The sequence below is a fragment of the Temnothorax curvispinosus genome, unplaced genomic scaffold (genome assembly GCF_003070985.1).
Source record: "Temnothorax curvispinosus isolate PA1 unplaced genomic scaffold, ASM307098v1 QBEX01012135.1, whole genome shotgun sequence".
NCBI classification, from domain to species: domain Eukaryota; kingdom Metazoa; phylum Arthropoda; class Insecta; order Hymenoptera; family Formicidae; genus Temnothorax; species Temnothorax curvispinosus.
The window spans coordinates 1-25,213 of record NW_020221915.1 but is presented as its reverse complement, the minus strand read 5'-3'; the positions used below and the strand labels follow the sequence as shown (position 1 = coordinate 25,213).

Genomic DNA, 25,213 nt, shown 5'->3' with positions numbered 1-25,213 from the left:
ACTTTACGAATTTCCACAAAATGATACGCTAACTTCACATCTTCCACACACACACATGCGGCGTGTATTTTTATAATTAAAAAAATAATATTTGAATAAAAATAAATTATAAACACATCCTCGCTTTTTTTGCTCTTAAAGATTATAAAAACTAAATAGTTCCTCAATATAAATACTCACATATATAAAATGAATAATTGTAAAGCAGAATAAATAAAACATACAGAAATAAGACGATCTTACCAGCCGACAGTGAAGTGTGCCACCAGCGTCATCGTCGTCATGGTCTGCGCGCCATTCGACTGCTTTATGCTGTTGCAAAGGATCTTCACGTCCTGATCCTCCGGCCCGGGCACGTATTGCAGGTCCATGGACCCGCCTTCGAAACTCGACGAAGTCGTGTTTGGTCTTGCGACATGCAGAGACGCGTTTCGCGAATGAAACGTGTAGGATCTGCCGAGGTCCAGAGTGTGCCAGGTCAGTCCGCCGCTCGAGTGTCCAGTCAGCCAATTTGGGAATCGACATTCGCCCGGGGACGAGACTGAAATAGGAAACACCACGTTTTCAGTCGTTTAACGCGCTTTTGCATCTGATCACAAGTAAGAAATAATATATAGCCACCGTATCGCGTTGTGAAGTCAATTCTATTTCGGACAAGTAGGACAGACTGAAAATCGAGAAACAGACTTATTATCTCTAGAATATTTCGACGCAAGACGCTTCATCGTTCTTGACGCGATTTAAGGACATACATTTATAACGATCAAAAAATTAATTCTAGGATCAAATGTCTGCATCCATCTATGCTAAAACACCCTTACCGGGGCGGTAAGAGAGTTTACTGAGAAAAGTCTCTTATATTTGAATGTGCGAATTTTTCGATTAACGAAAAACTGATTAGATTTCCTCGTTAGGCAACACGCGACCCAGCCTCGCGTTTCCTCGTTAACCAGAGAATTCTACCGGGGCGTTAGGTCAAAGGCGGCTTCACTCGGAACCTCTCCCCGCGCGACTCTCGTAAAACGAATGATTCTCCAAGCGATCGTTACGCGTCCCATCACATATATCGGGCTCGTCGTCCGTAAAGGCCGCGGCTTCGACGTCAACGGCACGGCTACGTCGAACCGATGATATGCCGGTCGGCCGAGAACACCGCGGGCACCGTCCGAAAAATTCCGCAGGCTCCACGGCCGCTCGCCGTAAAGTCCTTCGTATATCGTGGAACGACAGTCGATAAACCGACGACGTCGATACTCCCCCGACAGTGCAGCAGAATCGTATAACGGATATCGCGTGGTCCAACGAATACGCCTATCCAGCAGCCTCCCTCTGCTCCCCCCGCGCCACGCCGTCCGTTTCGTTTTCATCCCACAATAGCGAGTGCACTGACGATGGCACCAACCCCCTCCGTGTGTCATACGCCACAGCCGTCCCACTTCCGGTCCGAGTGGGACGTAAAACCGAAGCGTCACCGAGAAGAGGTCACCCGATTCGCGTCGAGTGGCTCACGGCGGAGGGGTACGGTCGAGGGCGAAAGGTCGACCGAGCGGGTTAACGGAGCGCGCGCGGACCGTACGGTCGGTTTTATGGCATATAAAGGCATTGTTGCACGCGGCGCGGCAATGAATGGAAATAATTCAACGACTCGGCCGCTCGATAAGCACGTTCGCGATGCCCCACGGCCAAGATACAAATTCCCGCGATCGTAAACGTCGAGCCGTGTCTTCTCGCCCGTTTCCTTTAAGATTAGGGGAACGATCATGCCGTTATCGTCATTATTTTATCCGTTTCAGTCACGTCGCGCTAGAAATTAATAACGTTGATAAAGTTGTTGATTTGTAGATTCGCGTCGATATGTTTCCCCCGTTTTATTTTTTTTTATTTCATTCGTTGATATTTATTGATTGGTCCGTATTTTTTTCATTGGACGTCAGGATAAACTATTACGTACGTAATTTATTCATTTAACAGCACAACGTGAGAGTGAAAGAGACGTGACGTGAAATTTTTAAATTGCGTATCGCGCGCGCAAAAAAAACAAAAGGTACGATATTACATATCACATGTGCCGGTGACCTATATCACGCTCTTTCGGTGAAACGCGTTTAAATTCCCATCAAATGATTTATACTACAAATACAAATTACGTATTGCCCCAGTTTCGTTCCTTTTAGATTAATTGCAGAAAACGATAAAGTACAAATAGTACGTAGCCTCCCCGCTGTGTGCCCTTTTGACAGTATCATATGGCGAAACGTAATCTCGTGCAATAATCACGTAATAATGCCCTACATTTGCGTGATTATTTTCGCGATTATTTTCATTTTAAGGTTACATACGTTTGACAGGCCTAAAACTAGGTCGAAATTAATGAATTTTTATTGTAGTAAAATTATATCGAGTGCTCGCAACTCGTCGCGTCGCGGTCGCGTAAAAGAGTCACGGTGCGGTCTCGCATCGCGTGTACTACCGTATGTGTGTGTCTCTTGATATTTTTTAAAATAAAAATACATATCTTATAAAGTAGTCTTTTGAGAACATCTCTTGAAAATTTCAATAAAAAATGTCAAAAATTGAGGTCCTGGCAGCTATTTTCCCGAAATAGTGTTTTAAAAATCGATACCAGAAATATGTCGGAGATTATATAATGGACCGATTTGCATGAAATTTTTTACAGCTACTCTCAATACAATAATCTAATGCTTGTCATAGGATTTGTTCAATCTATGGCTTAGTTTTTTTTTTTTTTTTATAAAGAACACCCCGATTTTAAGGGGTCTCCTTCTATTCGAGATCTTTATTTCGGGCATCCCGATCGTTTAATCTAGAATCGCGTTCATTTAAAATTAAAAGGCAGACGTTAAAACCCGTTGGCAATTAAAGCTCCTTTTTTCTCGGAAATTAAGTTTCCAAAATTGGCCCTGGAACATGTCGGCGCGACGGGGGACTAGGCCGAATGAATTTAACCGCTCTGAATCGAACTACGTGCAATTTTGAGCGAATTACAAGTAATTGTAATGCAGATAAAGCGACGGTAATTCGGTGGAATATGCGTGATGTCATGATTATGAATTTATACACGAATTAATAATTGAGTGGATGTACGCGTACGCACGTGCGAGGAATTACGTCGATTTCGTCGTGTGCGAATATTACATTTATACCGTTACTGGCAATCGCGTTTGACAAACGCTTGAACATTTGTATTATCCACAATATTCTTTTGTAGATGTGACCGAATTGGGTTAAAGCGATTCGGCCGCGCTGACAATCCGAGATGGAACAGAGCGAAATATAAATCGCACAATCGTAAAATGACCTAATATGTCTAGTCAGGTTTTTCGACCCGATCCTCGACTTTTTTATCATTCATTACCTTTCTAACGTTTACATCTTCTATACTCGTTTTCATTTTAATAATTTTTACTCAAATAAATTTTTAAAATTTAGTCTCTATTTGAATCTCTATTCTAGGAAGATAAAAGTGTGTTACGAATATTTAGCGACTTATATTTTTCATTTTCTCTTCTTCGTTTCAGTGTACCTTTTATTTAAATAATCCACACAATTTAACAAAAGATTATGAAGTTATACCGTTTTTAATGTTATTGTCCAATTTGTCTAATATATAGATCTATAACACATTTTTTATTTATACTACAAAATGCGTGTTGTATTATCTTCTTAACTTACTGTTAATAATAACGTCAATATTTTTCACTTTCCTCGAATTGTCAATAAAGCTTTGATTAACACTTTCCGCGAAAACTGTAAAACATCGGGATCGATCCGTTAACTTTTCATAACGATTCGAAATAACGTTATTCCTGGAATTTTTCGATCGGATAATTAGAGCAATTTGTCCTTCCCCGTTCGCCTAACTACTTGACTCTTCTTCCAACCCCGAGCAACCGGTCTGAGTATCTCGAGTCGCAGTCTCTCGCAGTTTTCCCCAGATATTTACTCTGGCGAAGTAGATGCCGAGCTAATTGAACAAACTTCGGATCTCGACCGAGGCTGCGGACCGCGGTTAATAGGGGCTCGCGAGTGTCGGAAGATGAGGGCGAGATACGTGCGCGAAGAGATACTGGGAGCGAAGTGGAACAAAAGGAGCCCAGGCGAAGGCTTGAAGGGCGAAGGCGGGAAAGGTTCAATGTTAATCCATTTTTCCGCGTCCCTTCACCTGGCTGCCCTTCCGCCTTTACCTCGCGCTTTTTCCTAGACGCGGATCGTAATATTAACGGCGGCGAAGCTTACAAGCATCCCCCCAAGGCTTGTCTCTGACTGCGTCCTTAAGCCTCCCTCTTTCCCGACCCTCTTCCTTCCTTCCCCCCCTCCCCGCGCCTTCTCTCTTTTTCTTCTTCTTTTCTTCGGTGAGTTTTATGCGCGTGTCGGTGACTCCCGCTCGACTTAAAACGATTTGCCGAAGAAAGTGGCAATTGGAGAGGCGCGCGATGAGCGCGGCAAAGAGGCGGAGAAAGAGAGAGAAAGAGAGGAGAAAAGGGAACACTGGATGCGCGCCCCGAAGAGATGGCGCGGGAGGATCGCGAAAATCCACCGGAGTGAAATACGTTAACGAAGTTTGTTGCGAGACTGTGCGCGAGGCAAGATACGGGTTTGCAAACTCGAGAGCACGGGTCGGTAAGGGATGGAGACGTCAGGGGTGGAGGGAAGAGGGGACGGATGGACCAGGGCGGGAAAAATAAAACGCGAGCGCGGAAAAGTCGTGCAAATATGCTCTTCTTACTCGCGGAGCGAAGCCGGGCGCGCGCGTGTTGACACGTTCGATTAGCGCGTGCCTGCGCGCGAGTGCTAGTTTCGTTTTGCGAGAAACAAGTCTAAAAAGAGAAGAGACAAACGAGAGACGGCTCTGCGATTCATCATCGGGGCTCGGGCTTTGTCATCGCTTGCGGGAAACCCTATTATCGCGTCACGTGAGCTTTATCATGCAAATAATAGCATTAATAGCGTTACCATCGATCTCCTTCAAAGCTCACTCCCATGCTTCCCATTTTACTCGTGAGTATCCAATGTTCACTGCCTGTATTTTTGCGTCAATTATTATATAAATTATTTATAATGCGATATGAAAATTTTGAAATCTTTGAAGAACCGGTTCGATAGAAATTATTATTCAGAACTCATTCTAATTAAATGCATGTTTGCCTAATTACAAATCTTTCTCGTATCACTTGAATAAATCCAGCATAATCGGGCTGCGCCACCTCTGTCCATTCAACAATACAGCATAACGTAACAAAACGTCAACTCACGTGGTATCATAATGGCACCGCGCTGCGCGCGAGGTGCGGCATGCGAGAGATTGGCTGTTACGCGGCAATAACAATGGAGGATCGGTTATTTTTCGGTGACGTTCACCGGATAGGAAATAGCTGTATAGCCGTTGCTCGGCCGCGTGCGTGACGCGTGTGTATGTACGCGCGTGTACGCGCAACCACTCGCACCCCCTCGATTTTAACGATCATGCCTCAGATATAAGCGGCGACGGTAACGTCCGAACCCTGTTTATCACCGGGGCCGCTTTTGTCCCCGCGCGATAATTTCGGCGGATATCGCGATAACATCACGGCCCGCGATTCATTATTACGCCCGCCCGAGTATCGCGGCCTGACCCTCCCGGACGTACAACGAAATTAAGAAAACACGGGATATTTACGACTGCGAAATATCCGCGTGTACATTTCGGATCAAAAGACTACCGGGAGTGGAGAGAGCGGGTATTACGAGAGATGTTGTTTAATCCAACGTTATTTATCCTCCAGCACGGCCGGGCATCCGGAAAATCGCAGAACGGAAAAACGTACGCCCGGCCAAACGTGAGAGGGGGGGGGGCGAGGGGGGATGGTGTTGCCGATCGACGCCGGGCCCTCCCACGGTTGTGCTCCACGGGTTTTAAAGCCCGCTTTCATCGCCCGAGAATTTCATATCTTTCCTTTCGCAATGATATTTATCAAGCGTAATGCAAGAGCGTGAAGCCCCGGTAATTATATATGAATCCATTAACGGAGCGAAATGGGATTGCGAGCCCCGAGATGAAAAGCGAGTAAGACGGAAATGCGCGAGCGGGGTAAGGGATGGGAGGGACGGGAGATGTAGAACACGACCTCGCGCCAGACGTAGTGCAAACACGCTCTTCTTATTCATGGAATGGAAAAACCCGTACGTTGATTAGCAATTCTTTAAAAGTATACGCTCACGTTACCGCCACCGCATTCCGCCGCTCGCATTTTGCACAAGTTGTAATTTAATGTTGTTGAGTGCTGCGGACATTTCACTTAAGACGTCACGCGGGAAGCGCGAGATCGTTATGCAACATGCATCGGGGGGGATGTAACGACGCGCGCGCGCGGGCGGCGACGATCGTACGAAAAAATTTCAAAAATTCGACCGGATAGAAAATAACGATAAATTGAAACGTCCGCGTCCCAATGGGAATCCTCGTCAAGCACGTATTTACACTGTAATAATTAAAATCTACGAGAACGATGCAAATGAAACAAATTTAACGACGAATCACACAACTGGACGGGAGATTGCAAATCGCTGATACGATTTATTACCGTGCAATATCTTACGATAATTAAATCTTTTTTTAACAACCATAGCTTTTTCATCCACTAATGTCTATGCTCCCGCGCGAAATCTTCATCGCAGGGCGCAGCTATGGTTATTCGATGGCGATTGAAGTTTCTATTAGGTATTGTAGCAAATCGCTAATGTAAAATAAAAATAAAATGACGGCGACCCACTAAAAAAATAGGTGATATAGAAATAAGCGCGCGGTAGTAAAAAGGAGTTCATTTTGAAAGACTGTTTTTTGGCTTTTTTGTGGATGACAAAGAAACGAAGGAGCGAGATTAAGACGTCCCTGTAGCCATTTGCGTTACACTTTGAAATATATTTATTATTTTAAATGATTTATTATTCTGATGTTGTTTGCAAATTTGCTCCACTTTAAATTTTTAGTACGGACACTTACAATTTTTTTTATGGATCTATTTTCTTACATATCGATTTGTGCTCATTTTCTGATTTGTCTAATTGTATACGTAAGTAAGAACAGATAAGTCTCTTTGAATATTTTCCTTCGTCAATCTATCTTAATAATTCTGTTTTTAATATTCGACGTCAACGTCAGAGATGAATTAAATAAAAACACTCATGTCAGAAAATAGTAATTTTGCCACTTAGATTAATTTGGAATACGTCAACTGATAAATGAGAATCGGATATCTATTTTTACACACTGACTTCGAATATTTCTCGATACAATCGGATCATAAACATAGAAACAGTGACTGTTTGAATTAGACGAGTTTAACGCTTACATGCCATCGCTTCAGAATAAAAAATTAAAATGGTTACTGGTATGTCAGTTTAGGATCTAACAATTCTAAAATTTGCAGTTATTTTATTTTGCAAATAAAACTACAAAATAAAATAACTGCAAATGCACTTACTGCACATTTTACAACAAGCGGTGAAAGCAGAAATATAGGTCGACAAGTCATCGAATGACAGATGAAAATTCGATTTGTCAAGGCTTTATCGGGACTCACCTTTCCTCAGGGTCATCGTTCGGGAGCCCTCCATAGGACTGAACAGACCATTGCACGTCGCGTCGCCGCTCTGCGCCACCCGGTACACCTCGGCGGTGCCCTCGGGCACCGGCCCGCCGGCCGGCAAAGCGACTTCGTGGTCCATGGTGCCCATGCCCATGGCCGCCCTGTTCAGGTTACTCTGCACCGTCTGCTGCCCTGCCTTCTCGTAGACAAAGCACCGGTATCGATCCTCGTTGCTGGACGCGTGGCCGTGATGCAGACGGCCGACTAAGTAACGGCTGCTGCCTTCCTTCCAGGTGGCCAGGCATTCCAGCTCCTCCACTGAAACGCGCGAAAGAGAATACCATCTTGAGCAAACCTTCGGGAGCTAACGGTTAGTTTCGAGCGAGCGCAAGTTTCCGCAAAACCGTAGCATTCGCGTGGCATATAGTGCGCGAGACCGCACGAGTAGCAGGATCGGAACGTCTTCCAACGCCTTCTCGGATGCGATATGTATCGGAATGTCTCACAAAATCCGAACACTGTTCTCACAGGATCTATATAGTATTCATGGGAATCTGGCGAACCGTCTCTCGAACAGTAATTTCTACAAACAATCCTCGAACCGATCTTTCCTTATTATCTATTAAAGCGGCTACTTAAAAACTCTCGAAACAACTACCGAGCGGACCTACCGGGGTTTCTTTAATCCTCTGCGAGCGCGATATCGGCGAAGTCTCACACGTGCGAAACTAGCAAATTGTCAACGGCGCCCCGATGTGTTAAGATCTGCTTAGATTCGAGAGCACCGTGTGCTCTTACAGCGCGCACGGGCGCAGAAAGCGTGTGTAAAGCATTTGAAACTTCGAAAGTGCATTTAGCGTTTCGAAGCGTGTTACAAGATAATGGTGAAGCACGGTTGCGGCCTGACACTGCGCGCGCGCTCCTATGTTTAAACTGTCTGGAGCAACAAAATTAAATGAATTTGAGTTTGACGCGCGCGGAGCGCGCTAAACATGCTTTCGAAGTTTCGAAGCGTTTTACACGCTAGACTCGTTCTCAGGAACGGCCGCCGTAGCTTCGGCTCGATATACGTCCCAAAGTTTTATTCTGTGAGAACGACTCCGTATACGTTGGGTGCGAGACCATTCGCTAAAGAATCGAAAGGAGAGAGCTCTCAATGACGCTTGCTTAACGATTCTATTGCTTGAAAGCGGCTGTCGGGGTAAAATCTTCCGTAACATTTGTACCTTTGGATAGTGCGGAAACTTTACAATATCTGCAGCAAACGATTGGGGATGATATCATCATAGAATTCGCATTACAATTGCTGCTCTCACTGTTTCTATTTACTTTTTTCGACAAAGTAAATTCTACATACCAATAATAATATTAAAATTAAATATAAAGAGACTCAAAGATTAAAAATCAATAGAAATAAAATAAAACGATTTAGAGCCAGAACTAGGTGTTCGTGTCGATGTATTTAATACGATGTGCCCACACGGAGAGAACTTTTGTGTTTCAGAAGATTGCGTTTTTGCGTGCTTCTGTAATTTTTAATTGCCGTTTCATTGTAACTATGTTTCATTGTACTACACTGAAAACGGTCTGAACACGGACCGAAACGTTTGTGAAATTTAATTCGCATTAACATCGACACGAACACCTAGTTGTGGCTCCAAGCTCTTTTTTTATTTTTATTGATTAAAATTAAAGTTGCGCAGCAATATTGCGCGAGTGAAACAGAAGTGATGCCTCCTAACCATCGCTGATTTGCCTCTTCGAAATACAGACGTTAATCGCGCTCTAGCTCAAAAATATCGATATACATCGCGGCTAAAACTTAACGTTCGATTTGGCAAATCGTTGAAGTAACTCTTTCGGCGTGCCCCATTATCAGCCATTCGCAGTGGCTAGAAGCACCGCCTCGTAAAGAGGATTTCGATAGCGCTGCTGAAAACGCCATTGAAGGAATGAGCCAATGCAAACGGTTCGAGAAAAAGCGGCGAGACGAGAGAGGCGAGGAAGCGAGCGAACGTCCTCCAGCGATCGTAGACGGACCACCGCCATGATTTCCACGTGAAAAACGTTACCGCGATTACTGACCGTTGCCCGTCGGCCATACTTCGATATCCATTTTCACTTCGCCGCTGGATTTTTTATTCGTCGTGTGCAGTTTTAATGAAAACGTAGCAATTCATGGTTGACGGGGAAAATAGATGAAAGGGATATATTGCTTCATCACGAGAGTCGAATAATCGCTATATATATCTGCTAATTTAAAACGCCGCACTAATTAATTTCTACTAGATTTATTTACTAGAAGATTGTTTCTCGAGATATCGAATCATGTTACTGAAAAAGAAGTCAACTTTTTCAAAGAGTCAAAAAGTCAGTTCTTTCACGCGTTACACCGTATTAGGTTTTAAATTTTGTAACATAAGAGAGTCCACGGATTCAACTGTGCACATAACATGCGATAAGCAAAGAAAAGCTTTTTTGCTTTGACTAAGCGTCTTTTTTTTCCCCTCTGAAAGCCAGTGAAGTCTTATTTTGTACGTAGGATGGGAAACTATTTCAGTATACAAATTCCCGCTAAGAAAACGCTGACCTAAAACTCGTCAAAAAGGACCGGCGGTTGAAAGATCCGATAGATCCGAGGGAGCGTGTGCAGGGTACGAGAGTATCGCTCTGTATATAGTCGAGGCTATTCGCGGCAAAAATGTTTCGAGCGCGGCGACCGCGGACGCGCGGCGCGCCGTCGAATATACGCTTGTCGCCGTAAAGACGCTTCCCAGAGCGCTCTTTAAAGCGCCATTGGGAGAGCCGGGGCATTCAACGACAGACGGAAAGGGACGATCGGAGGAAGACGAATGAACGAGGAAGAAGCGCGGAAAGCGACCTGACGGTGCGGCGAACGAACGAGCGAGCGAGCGAGCGATCGACTTGGCGAGAGCGAGAGCTCGGGGGAGATTTCCGTGTGAAAAACGATACCCGGGATTCTCTCCGAGCTCTGTCGCCGCTAGAGAGATCCCTCGGCTTCCTCGACGCGACCGACGAGACCGACAATTATCGGTTCGGAACCGGACTTCGACGTACAGCCCGAAAGACCGCGCAAAGAGCGAGAGATGTTATCGTTTCAAGCTCCACTCGTTCAGTTCCGCTTTGCCACTTCGACCATTCTCGCGCTCTCTCGCTTCCTCCGTCCTTTTCTTCCAGCCTTTAGTCCCTTCTAGAGCGCGGAATAGAAGCAGCGGTGGGATCCCGGGAGCCGCGTATCTAAATCACATCTCGCGCGCGCGAAAGTCTGCCTTCCCTTTTTCCAAGACTCTTTCTCGCCGCGGCTCGCTCTTTCACTGCCCTCGCGACCGGCGCGCGGCGCCTCCTCACCTTTTTATCTTCTCGCTCGACCGCCGCGCCGCGGAGAGTCGGTTTTTTGATCTCCAAGTAATTTGAGAGTAACGCTTGGAAAAAAGACCCGTTCCTGGATTTTTCCAGGTGCTTCTACTTCTGTGCTATCACCCTCGCCTTTTTTCCTTCGCGTTTCTTCGAAGACTCGGATTTTTCCGCTGAAACGTCAGTGTCAGCCACGCGTTGAAAGATGAATAGGCAACCGACTGATCAATAATATAAAGTTGTAAACTATTCGTAATCATTTATTAGATTTATTAGAGGAATCGAAAATAACAGTGATGAATTTTTAACCCTCGGTGGTCACACTTCTTTTTTGAACATTTCTTTATAGGATTTTTTTGAACATGATGCCACTTAAAAGTTAATTTTTAATACATTCTACAATGTTTAAAGTTAATTCTAGAGTTTTTGCGATCCACTTAAACTGTTAGTTTTTAAACAAGCATGCAGCTGTTTGAAAATTGGTTGGGAGGATACTTTGACCACCGAGGGTTAAATATCGAATTTTCTGAAAACTATTGGTAACAATATTTGTCTGCAGCGTTACAAAATTTGAATAATTATACAAATACGCGTTTTGCCTTTCTTTTTTTTTTAATCAAATCGATTCGACAGTGAACAAAGGTGGCGTGTTTGTCCGTTAGTTATGGAAATAAAAATTACGTGTCACGAAATTCGGAAACACCATACCAGTTGAACGATAAAAACCGATTCTCTACGCGAGACGCTTAAATCGCTATATCAAATTATAAAAATTTTCAAACGAGTGGATAAAAATTTATTCCACGCTGTGCGCTCGTCAATGACGATACATCGCTCAATAAATCGGTTTCTCAACAGGTTGTCGGGGCTAGGAAACCGGAAGGCGTTGACGACGTCCTTTTTCGCGCGAATAGCGGGATTCGGGATAAAAGAACTGTAATACCCCTGCGTCGATTTAATTCTGAAAAATCTGCCGCCTGACCGACTCGCAATCGCTTTTTTCCCCCCTCCTCCCCCGCAAAGTGCGCTAGTTAAAGGTACGATTCGTCGGTTAGATTTCGAACGAAACCGTTTCCATTTTGGTGGGTGTTTGAAAACGCAGGACCAAAGCGCATCGAAAGTAAATCCGATCAAACGCGATGAGGAAAATAGAAGAAAATGCAGGATATAAAAGCCGCACACGAACGCCGGTCGGTTCTTTTATTCACATCGTCCACCGTATTTACATGGCATGATGTGCATAGATTCTTTTAATCCGCCCTGTTATCAAGGATATATACGCAGGTATTCCAAAGTTTTATAAAATCGATGGCTTCCCCAAATTGCAGCATGGAATTCTCTTCGACATATAGCGTGATGGATCACAACATCTCTTTGATTAATAATGAAAATTTATTATTCCTTTTATAGACGAGCAAGAAGCATGAATTTTTTGTTGGAGAAAAATTATTCGTATTTTATGATTTTGCGATAAAATAGAAACTACGTAGTAAACGAAACGAAAATTATGCGTACGTTGATGTTTTTCTCGAAATACACATAATTGCAGTGTGCGTATAAATGCAAATCGTTTTGTAAAACACACGATTTTATGAATAAATCTTGACTTGACTTCGTCAAACTCGAGTATCTTGTTAATTTTCGCGGTAAATTATTAAATCAAAAGGACATTCGCGGAGAGAAATGAATATTCTATTCTATTATCCCCTATCATCTGGCCGGTGATAACGGCCCTAATAGCAGCCCCAGAATCGACGAGGTTGATGAATATTTAGACGCTGCCCACACATTTTGCAATGTAACTTGGTATAATTGACAACGCTACCGTTGCTTCGAAACGGATTATCGGCGGTATCGATTATACCGCAATATATTAAACTGAACACACGTCGGTCAAAAATAGACATATAAACCCCGTATTGACTACAAATTTAATCTCGCTGTGCCGCGCTATTAAATGCAAATCCATCGAATAACGAGCGTTTAATTGAAGCGCGCAAGATATACAAACCGGTGATAGCCAGGCCAGTCTACCGGAGTCGCTGAAGTGACTGCTCGCGTATGAGGTATCAATCGAACTAATAAGTTGCACTACTCAAATTAAACTGTACCAATTAAACAGTAGATACATACGCTAAACAAAGATCTGCCTCGATATATAACTAATGGGTCTCTTAATTTCAATTTTCTAAAAATAAACTTACAGGTAAATTAAAGCTGATGCTAATAATACGAAAATATAGAGTATTTTCTGCATGGAAGCGGCAAGTAGAATTTCACGTCGTAACATTTATTACGTTACGACGAATTATGTAAAGTACCGCACGCAGTACCGCCAAAGAACCGTAAAGATTATAAAACCTGTATTTGCATAATTTTGTAATAATACGATTATCGCGTTTTGCATAATTCGTAGTAACAATAAATGCTTCGACGCATCCTGACTGTGTTGCACAAAGCGTACACATGTTGTAAAATAAATTTTACAAAAAATTTACATGTATATTCGTGTTTTCAATAGTATGAAAGTGTGAAGCTTATGAAAAACACAGAGACTTTTAATCTTTAGTGATATTGAAATATATATAACGGAAAAGCTATGGGTAATATTTTTGTTGAAACGAAATGCACGCCAGATTTGTCAAAGAATATGTAGGTGAAAAATAATACGCGAGGAAAGAAAAAGAAAAAAGCTTGCTCACGCCACACTCACACTTTTTCTGCCTTTCAGAGGCCGAACAATAATTTGTAGCTTGTTTTTTAGACGAATTAGAAATCGTGGATTTCTCCTTTGGCTGCACTTTGCGCCCTTTTTTGTAAAGTCTACAATGAGAATTTAAGGCATAAAATTTAAGCTTAAGTCTTAAGTTTTCCCGAAATTTCGATAAAAGCCTTAAGCCATAAAAAATTGACCAATCACGGTCGAGTATCCTTCTCACATTCGACTGTGATTGATCATGAAATTGCAATTTCTTACGGCTTAAAGCTTAAGCTTAAATTTTACGTTTTAAATTCTCATTGTACAGACACCGCTTAAAACGCAGACAACACTTTCCGATAAATCGAGGAGTATCTTACCTGCGCTCTCCGAAGCTGGTACGTCGGGGCAGGCTTGATATTTGAAGAGAAGTCTGCTGTCATCTGTACAGGTGTCGACGTTGCTCGGCGGGTTCGAGCACGTGCCGTGGCCGCGGTTGTACGAAAAGGTCATGGGGCCGCGAAAAGGGCACGCGACGGGGGGTGCCTCCTCGCGGAACATGGAGTATAGCAGCGCATCCCCCGTAATATACGAGCAGAGAGACGCCAGAGAGTTCCTATTGTGGCAAAAAGCTGCAAGAGAAAATTAATTGAGATTAAATGCGCGTCCCGGCTGCGTTATCTCGCACGCGCGCGCGCGCACACACACAATATATCCTACATTAATAATAAATCTTATATCCGGCCGGTGTTTCATATCAGCGACCCAAATTTTCCCGAAACGTATATTCGTTACACGAAAATGTGACATCGTGCATTAAACCGCGGCGTTGAGAATGACAGAAGTAGGTATATGTTAAATAATTCAATGAAAAGACACAAAATTTATGTATTATAAATGAGAGATACGTTAAATATATTTAGCGCGTTTGTTTTAAACGTTATCGCAGGCACGGCGGTATAAAGTCATAATTTCTCCCGTGTCAGAAGACAAACCACTTGAGAATAATTGATGACGAAAATCCAATTATCTCTTACGATATCATTTTCTTCGATAGTTATACAAAGAGAAGGCGATGTTATTTTCTGCGACAAAGGAATTATGCACCTAGATGACATATTCGGAGCTTATATTTTTAGCCGCATTCGCATTCGGCCAAGTCCATAAGAATTCTATAGACGGGATACTGTTACGATCGACTCGAGAGATTACGATTAGGACTCCCGTGTAACATCGTGAAAACTTCAATTTTCTCGAACGCAATATTGCCGTTATCGGATTTCGCTGATGATAACGTATCACTCGTACAGCGTAAAGTAAATAAAAGCCCCTACAAGTCGTCCTATTTCCCATTACTTGCTTCACTTCGCCCACGGAAAAGTTTTCCGCGGCAACAAATCTCTCGCTACGGCGCGTATACGTATCATTTTTCGAGCGAGCCAACGATAATCGCAGTTACATCTCTTTTTACGGGGGGGACTATCCTTCGGGGAATCACGACGTTAATAAAAATTTTGCCGGGTAACGGAAAGTTCTTATATCGCCGGTGACGCGGAGAACGGGGAGGACGAGGAGGCGGAAGAGAGGAAGAAGCAGGTCGAGTTGGACGATGACGAATCTTTCCTGAGTAGCAAGTTCATACCCGCGGTGGAAGTTTAACCGAGGATATTTCCCTCCGATTTCTTTCCCCGCAGCCCTCGCCGCGCCGCGCCGGTAGGCAGGAAAGCGGCGGAAGCTTCCGCGAAAGACTTCGCTTCGCAAAGAGACTTAACTTTTCTGCACGCAGGTGTTACCCGCGGCCAGCGAAAAATCGAGCAAAAGACTTTTGTCTCCGGTCTACCTCTTTATTGGCGGCAGCCCCGAGTTTTCAGATCGCTTGAAGCTTCTCTTATAATTTTAATATTTTTCGACGGATTGTTCGAAATTGTTCAAAATTCACGTACGCCAACTTTAATATTTTGGCAAAAATATTTAGATATTATATTTTATTTAGTAATATTTTATCAGCGACAGATGTATTGCTAAAATAAAATATTCAGGTGTCGAATTAACGGTACGTCACGCGTGATATTTATTCAATTGTGCACGCCACACTTATTGAATAGAGAAAGTCCTGTATCTATCGACACGTACGGCGAAGATGGAGTCTCGCTCCTTGGCGCCGCATACGGGCGAAATTCGCGTTTCTTTAATAAAATATACGTCGTATGTGGAAATATTGCGTTCGCTTCGACGTTTCATTCATCCGCGCTTTTGACGTTTCGCAACTGAGTTGCCTGGATTCGCGCCGCGCCGTGCCGGAAGGATAGGAGAGCCAGCGGCGCGCGTTTCGTCTCCGTTCTCCCATTTTTCCCCGACGACAAACTGTGCTCAACGAAGGCAGTCTGCGAGCGACGGTGCCTGCGGCGTGACACTATGCAGATTAAAGCCCGATAAAACGACGAGAGGAGAGAAGAAAAACGGGGGAGGGGGAGAGGGGGAGAGGGGACTTTGACAAATCGTCGAAAAATGCCGACGCGAGACGTAGGAGGCGGATCCAGCGCGGACGCTGTCGCGCTTTTTCCGCTCGTACATGTTGACCTACGCTTTTTTCTCCTCGCTAACCCCGAGCTGCGCGAGTAGTAGCCCGCGCTATCCCTATCGCATCCGGTGGGCGAAACTTCGGGTTACTTCTTGGTGCTCGTATCGTCGCGCTCGATAATCGATAAAACTGCAAGGGGGAGATACATTTCTGAATTGTTCAAAATTGTTGTACCGAAACTAGTCAACTACGTCGCAATCTCCGGAAAGTTCTATAATTATAACGCGAGACGTCGCGTAATTGCGGTTTCTCATAAAAAATAACTGTTTTCGCACTGCGAGTTTTTCTCTCGTGTAATACAAATTGTCGAATTTTTCGTACATATCTTACATATAATGCAGTTTAATTTAATTCTCTCGATTTAATAGATAAATCCAAAAACTAGGAACTTCAAAAAATGTTAAGTAAATTACATTATTGTAAAACTTTTCCTAAGCATAATGTATGAATCGTACATTAAGATAAAAGATTAGTTAGGATTGAGAATTATGCAGAAATGGGAACTGATTGTAGCTTGAAAGAGAAAAACGGTTACTATTGTTTTTTCAATTATTAGAATTAGATGGAGCGAGTTTTTCGTCATACACGTCACAAATGGTTTAATTTAATTCTTTCGATTTAATAAATAAATCCAAAAACTTCAAAAAATGTTGAGTAAATCACATTATTGTAAAACTTTTCCCAAGTGTAATGTATGAATCGTAGATTAGGTTGAAGGATTAAGTTAGGTTTTGAGAATTGCGCAAAAGCGGGAACTGATTGTCGCTCGAAAGAGAAAAACGGTTACCATTGTTTCTTCAATTAGCATTAGATGAAGCTGAACAATTATTCTATTTTTAACTATTTAACATATAGAAATCTGCAGGGGATACTTGCATTAGCGTCGGCAGTCGCTAACCGGAAAACTGGAACGCGCAGCGCACTTCAATCCGCGAACGTGCAGAGTGTGAAATACGGCAGCGTTTTGTTAGGAATTATTATCATGTTTCGGCGAGTTCGCTTCTCGCTCGGATGAACACATTAACGAGGTAGATAGAAAACGAATATTTCATAGCGGTGAGGAAGAGGAGGGTTGTTCTCGATCGCCTTTATACAGTAAACAAGATTGGTACTCGCGGAACGGAATTAGCGAAACCGTTTTCGCAACGGCTTCTTCTAATGTCTCCGGCGTTCATCGCGCCCGTCGTTCCTCACAACGACACGGAAAATCGTTAAGTCTCTCGTCCAAGAATAATTTCAGACGCTACGACTCAACTCTCGGCATTCTCCCTTCCCTCCCCCACCCCGTCATCGCGTCAGCTTTTAATTATCGGCATTCTAATGAACGAACCGGCTCTTCGAGGGCCACCGGCGAATCGTTATCGACCCGGCGAAATAATGACGACACCGTGCCGCGCACGTGGCGCATTTATTTTTAGGTACTTTTTCGTACTTACTCTCTTTGTACTGCAGAACGTTGGAATGCTTCTCGTGAATGACGACGCAACGGTAGCATGATTTCCTGAAACAGAAAAAGAACGAGGCGATCTGCCTTAATTCATGTTTCATTTCACGTTGCCTCGATAAGAGAACGTTATCCTATTTGATTCCGTTCTCGTGTTGAAATCAGACGTGTAAAATGGAACGATTTGAATAATACATTTTTAATTGTCAAAAATGTAAGCGAAAATTGCAACTAACCAACAATACTTCTCCATAGAATGGAAGAAATAGTCGTTACTTATAGAACTAGAAGCATCTGATTTTCGTAATTGCTAATCAATAATCAACGCGATTTTTACAATTGTTTACGTCAACGGTCAACATTATTACAGTTTCGTTGTATTTTAATTGTGTATAATTTTGTTACATTAAAAGGATGCGGTGACGTTCAATTTTCGCTATATCGTGTCTCACGGCGCGTTTCTTTTGCAACTTTTTTCATATCGTTTGACGGTATATCGATCGGACACCTTGCACAGGCAAGTCTGATAGTGATCTTCGCAAAAAACTTGGAGAGCCGGCTCGTGTGACACGAGCATTACACGGCGAAACAGAAGCTCGGCTTCCATCGAGGCTTCATTAGACTCATTACGTCTCTGGGCCGCGTCTTTTCTTCGCGTTTTCGAGAGACTAGATTGCATTCAGCTATCGTAAAAAAATCGTGGACCGTTGTCAGCGATACGGACCGCGTGGCACAATTTTTATCTTTTGATAAAAGCAGTTTACTTAAAGAAGCATTATTTAATTTTAAATGAAAGATTCAAGGTGTGACATGGTGACAGGTTTATCTTCTTATACACAGAAAAAAAAGAAGTGTCAAATCAACACTGATATACTTGTACGCAAGAATATATAATCTTATAAGAATTTTAACTTTTTATTTTAACCAAGTTGGCTCACAGTTTTTCAATGTTCATACCGAAAAGACGTTATTTATTGCCAGTCACGGTCGATTTAAAGAAATTACTTGATTGTTATTCTATACTGGCAAAAGAAATTTATTATTCTTTTTATTTTAATTCATTTTTCTTGGTCGAACTATATAAAACTTCGTTTAATACTATAGGTATAAATATGATATAAATGACTTTATTTAAGCACATTTTCTTCATTTAACGCAATATCATCTTATTTCAAGATATATTATACATTCTTGCGTATATCGGTGTTGATTTGACACTTCTTTTTTTGTGTATTATCTGAAGTATCGAATTTCTTCGAACTAAAACAAGTCTCAAGGTATATAGCTGCACGTTTTTAAAACGATATCGCCAATTTTACAGAATTGAATAAACCGCTACTCGTGATAAAAAAAAATAGGGATCCAGGTTATTCGGTCGACTGATTTCGCCATATTAGCTTCAGCAGCTTTGATCGGTTGGATACACGAACTGTATATGTTATCTGAATCCTATATAGAAATAGCTCGGTAGAAATTTTCAGAGTAGAAATTGTCTCGCTACAATTGCTTGCGATACACAAAGAGGTTAAAATGAACACGTTACGAGTAAATAAATAATATCGATAGCTTTTTTATTTTGTTTCGATACTGGAAGAAACCGATATTGGATTAGTTCAAAAGTTATTAATCCTTTATTGCTTTTGATTATTTATTACGGTGTAATTCGAGAATGAAAATAACAACCTATAAATTTTTATATCCAAAGACAAAGAATACTTTCAATTGTTAACAATAAAGATCCAGATAATCTAATTTAATCCTTCTTTTTTCGATAGAAAAGCGTGCTTTATTCTATTATTTGTTATCTAAAGATAAGTCGATATACAATAGAAGATCACAATAAAATATTCTGTTTTCAAAATAATTTTATATAAAGTTTTCAAAAGCATTTACAATCTTGTTTCAAGTACTTTATAACAGATATATAATTTCGTGAAATAGGTAAAAAATAAATCGGATTACTTACTGATCTACCAGGAGAAACTTGTCACCTTCGTTGTGAAGACACCTGCCCTTGGTGGATAATTCGTTCTTGGATATTAATATTGATTGCCTCACGCCACTTTGGAACCACGTGCCTTCCCACCTCGCTGGAAACAAGCATTCTGAAACGGCAAAAGGTAGATCAAGGTTTATAAATTGTTTCACGTCGCGTTTAATATGCTGTATAATGTGCGCGCGTTACATTTTTCATCATCATCATTATTTAGGGTCGTGGCACACAAAAAACTTAAGCAATAAAACTTAAGCAGTAAGCGAATCAGCCACAGTCAAGAACTTGAGGCATAACGTAAAAGCGGTATAGCAAATCCAAACTGTTGGTTTTCTTACTGCTAACGTTTTACTGCTTAAGTTTTTTTTATATATGTGCCAAGGCCTTATTTCGTGAAAATCTACGTTGAATCTCAAACGCGAATTTAAAAATTTAATTATTGAAAGTGGTTTCAAATTTTGACGAAAAATCTACAAGTGATAAAATCATGCGCGATAAAATCAACAGGTATTCGCGCAATATGGTATTCTTCACATTTCCAAAATTCTTACTTAATATCTCTACTTTTGGCGAGATGTATCTGATCGTCGTGCTATACACCGTACGAGAAGAAACGGAGAGATGTAATATGTCCAATGAAGTAATTCAGGACAAATCGAATCCGAGGCCGAAGATAAGAAGAAAAAGGAGTAGAAATATCAAATAAGAGAGAAAAAGAGAGAAGAGAAACTTAGGGGCAGATGAGTAGAGAGAAAGTTGAGAGAAAGAAAGAGAGATCGGGGAGACACAGCGTCGGTAGCGAGATGGGAATTCCTGGGGCGGGATAATCCCGAGGGCGAGGCGAATTTCCGGAAACTACTGCTAGTATGGAAGGGATACATCCAGCCGAGTTATCGACGATAATCGAAATCCGGAGGAGTCCCTCGTGCCTCGTTCGTTCTCCCGTGCGTAGGTCCACCTATATACTGAAAACGAACGGAGAAACGGGGTACTCGCTATGGCGAGGCGTATTTTTGAGCTCGACGAGGCAGAATAGGAATCCATTTTCGAGGAACGAGCGATACAAGATGATGTCTGGACCAAACATGAGGTGAAAATTACGAAATAGGAATGACGGATGTATCCTTGCTTTCCTTCACGTACGATACTTATCGCTTTCTTATAATTCTATACACTGACAATGAGAAACAAAAATTGTTAACTTGACTAAATATTTTCAACTGGTTATTATTTTTTTAATTGAAATATTTATGTATTTTAATTAAATACGGCATATTAAATCTAACATGACGTAAATTGACCCAAATACTTGAATATTTCAATAAAAAAAAATTATAATCAGTTGAAAATATTTAGTCAAGTTAACAATTTTTTTCTCAGCATTATTTTTTCAAACGATAAACTTGATATAATCAGTGCTTTTTATATCAGTAATTTGTGTGTGTAATTACACATGCGCGCATGAATGGTTATACATATTATATGTATAACAATTATATTATTAGGCATATTATATTATTACATATATTATACATGTATGTAATATGTTGAACAAGTCATATCTCATGAATTGTGTACGAACTTAAATGGTAATCTAATCGAATAATTATGATTTCACATTTCACAAGGAAATTACTACATACAATCTCCTGTTAATCGAGTAGCAATCGTTTCTTGGAATATCGCGTAATGTCTTCATCTCACCTCGATTCGAATTACCATTCTATGTATGTCCGATGTAATTTACATCAGATATTAATTTAATAGCTTAACTTTATTATACATAGAACCGCACCGATTCGCTTGCAGAGGTATTCTTCGTTAATATGCTATCAGATGTAACTGCCTAAACTCCCTTTATATGTATAAAGCAGCACTAACCAAATCGCTAAAACTAATAGGCTCATAATTTTGATTTACGCAGTAATTAGCGCCATAAATTCTGCCCGAAATTTACATGTATTTACTTATAACTTTTATACAAAGGTACACTGTACATTTTCACGTAATATAATTTTCAGGTAAAAGTGTGGAAAGAAGAGTAAATGTCGCATGAAGACGTATCGAATAACCGTGACATCGTTTAATGCACTTAATTAGGTAACGGCGAGCGTAATTGAGAGGCGGACGCGAAACTTGGCGCACGGCGCGGCGTGAAAGTAATTCAACACAGAGAAATATTTTCGCAAGGATTCGCGCGGCGGTAACAAAGGGAAATTTCAGCAGGAGTCCCTGTAACGGGACAAGACTGTTATCGTTTCCCCAAAGTTGACTCACGGTGTTGATTCGTCTAATTGGAGAGAGGTTTTTTTTAGCTCTTTAAGGGGGAGAGACTGTTAAATGTTGGTTGAATGGTTTACCGGACCGTGGGGTAAATAGCCGGCCCATCAAGAACGAAGCTCTGCCCGGCTAACGCAAATTTTGACTAGCTATTTGTAATAACAAGGCGCGAACAAATTCCCCACGCTGAATGTTGAGATTGCCCTTTTAAAGTATCCTCCCTTTCTCGTTTCCGCGCGCGCACGAATGGTCGTTGGACACGTTAAGTCTTCGAGGTTTTATTATAGTTTGCACAAACATAACGCTCCTCTTCTTTATTCTGTACAAAGGAAACAAAGAGAGAGACCGCGTTTCTTAATAAGTTTAAAAACGCTTTTATATAAAAATAAACGAGAAAGTCAAGGCGCGCGCGAAGATCCACCGCGTGTTTCGTTGCTCTTGCTGCATGAAAATTGTCCAGAAGTCCTACCGTCTCGCATTCGAATCCATTCCCTCTCTTCCAAAATATGATTCCTCGGGGGAGTTGACTCTCTAATTTTTGCAAACTACATTTAACAATTTGTCAATTTTTATCTCTGGATCTCGTGTTTACAACACATAAATATAAAGTATTCGCAAAAAATAAGAGAAAAGAGAAATGTATTTTATTAAAACAACAGCGTTTTACGAAAGCAAAACATTGATATCCGTAAAACATTTTACGTATGTATTTTACAACAAACGAACATACGGGATTAACCTGGCACCGTCGGCCGCTGTTTATTTTGCATCATTCATAGCAAACAGAAGTAATTGGAGGGTCAAAAGGAGAGATTGATTATATGCGATGAAAAAATCATCGAACACTCAAGAACGACGGGTACAGGTGCGTTTAGCGAAATGGAGATCGATACGACGCGCGCGGGGGGGCCCCCAGAATTCGTCAGCTGCCCTCTTTCGCATTCATCTCCCTCGCCAATCGCCGTTTTAACGTCGGCGGCGGCCACCCCAAGCATTTATTTATTTGCACGCGGTTCGTATGCCGCACGTTGCCTCGTTTCCCCGGGCGCGACGAGCGGAAGGGTGAGAGAAAGGGGGAAAGGGGGAAAGAAATGAGAGAGAAAGACTCCCCGAAGGTCGAGGAACGCGACGCCATGTACCCGCGAGGGGTGAGATTCCCGCGAGTCGCGCTAGGGCTATAAAATCCACAGCGAGACTCGAAATCCGTAATCACAGTTCGCACCAGCCGCCCACTATGATGGAGCACCATCGCGAGAGAGGAAGAGGAGAATGAAGGGAAACCGCGGGAAAAGAGCTGGGGAAAAAAGCAGCGGATATAACTCGAGCTTGCTGTTCAGATTTCGAATGTTACGTGAATTTCATAGAAACTTTTCTTTTAAATATCATTCTTACAACTATAATTCTAATTAACCATCTATTTGGCGAACGAACGACAAATAATATTCGCCGTTCTAATTTTTCCCGTTATAATTATTAATTAAATTAATTTATATTTCCAAGAATTTGATGCTGAAGAAGGCTAAGTAAAGCCGAAATGTGCACAGTAAAAATTTTCTCTTATCAATTCTTTATATTTATGTGTTATTAAGAATAAACTAATTTATCAGATTAGTTTATAACATTCTTTTATTTAGCTCGTATTGTTGGCCTACTTACCACATCCTACTCCTTGCATTACATAAAATGTGCCTAACAATCTAACAATTACGTGAATTTCTTCGATTAGCCTTTTTATTATTAAACTGTTTTTAAATCGTTTTACCCGCTGTTTGCAATAATAATCAATTTTTAAAAATCAAAACGTCTCTATAACTCACGTCTGTATATCGCCAATCAATTAATCTCATCGCTTAAAAGCGGTTTTGATTTTCCGGCCAAAATCTTCGGCTTCGAACGTTACGGGTTTTAAAGAGCAATTAAAAGTGGTGGTGACGCGCTAACAAAGCTTCTTCCGATCGCGAGGGAGGATAAATCGAGACACGCGAGCGCGAGCTCTCGGTCAATCTAGCACAACAAAAGATTTTCCATGCCGGAGAATGGCGGTGGAATGGAGAAAGGGGCGAGAGCGGGAGCTTTTCGACCACACCGGCGAAATGGAATGCCCTGAAATTTTATATTTATGCTTCATGCCCGGGTTACATGTATCCGCCGGTTTCGGTAGGAAAACTCCGACCGAGTGGACAAAATCGATATCGGCGTCGATATACGCGTGTCGATCTAGCCCGGGATCGGTAAATTGAAATCCATAACCGCGATATGTGTACCTCTACACATATCTCGGTTACCATGACGGAGTATCTCGTCTTCGAGCAGTAAGGGAATGAATCGACACTGCAATTCTCGTGTTGTATCGAACGTTCTATGATTTCACTTTTCCTTCGTTTTCGCAAATATAGCCGCGTAAAAAAAAAAAAATGGTCGAGATGACCTTCTCAGTTTCGTGGATGATCTCTGCAGATTTATATGTCGCTGAATAAGTCGTAATAACAAGGAATCGAATTATGACATTTTATTTAATTACATTTATTTGATTAGAACTTTTAGTTTGTATATAATAAACCGCACGTTACAAATTTATATTCTAATAGACAATAAAAGAGAAAATTATTGCATTACTTGAGATCGTTGTTTGTTAAATCTGTTCATTGTGTTTGAAATATTACAGTTATAACATTTTGGTCGGGATATCCTACAGTTTTGAAATACCGTGATATAGAACACTTTATCGATAGCAAAGAAAATAAGGGAGGGAGGATGAATAGAGATTGTGAGTAGGCTAACTTGCGGATGAAATAACGATAAAACTTTCGTCGTAATAAATAACGCCGTATCGTTACTTTATGATTATTAGTGATTCTTGGATAGCAGGTAGCGGAGTCTCTATTTATAGCCTAACGCCGATAAGAATGTGCTTTATACGCGCGACGAAGCTACAGAATCAGAGCTCCCTCGCTTTAAAGCGATCGTTTACAAAAAATATCTCTCACAGAATTATTCAGGTCTTCTCGGTTATATAGCATGGGATTGATATAAATTACTATTAACAAGATAGGGAATGAAATATTTTATTAGAAAGCTATATTCTTTTGGAACTGATAAAAGCGATGAAATTTTCGAACAAAATTTATTACAGGTGAATAATAAAATTAAAAATTGCGAAAATAAATAACTAAAAATGGACGTATAAATCTCTTTACAATATTAATTTTTGGTAATACATTTTTCACTTATTTTTATCGAGGATTTATATTCAAAG

General features: G+C 41.5%; 1 protein-coding gene across 1 annotated transcript in view; it reads right to left on the bottom strand.

The window, feature by feature from the left end:
* LOC112462257 overlaps window positions 1-19,789 on the bottom strand; it is a gene marked incomplete at its 5' end in the record, with an annotated part of 67,522 nt that extends 47,733 nt beyond the window's left edge. Inside the window, 5 exons of the mRNA XM_025027938.1 lie at window positions 244-541; window positions 7,581-7,904; window positions 14,040-14,291; window positions 17,677-17,741; window positions 19,651-19,789. Of these exons, the coding sequence (XP_024883706.1) occupies window positions 244-541; window positions 7,581-7,904; window positions 14,040-14,291; window positions 17,677-17,741; window positions 19,651-19,789 (1,078 nt within the window). The remainder of the gene's footprint in view (window positions 1-243; window positions 542-7,580; window positions 7,905-14,039; window positions 14,292-17,676; window positions 17,742-19,650) is intronic.
* Between the last annotated feature and the right edge of the window lie 5,424 nt (window positions 19,790-25,213).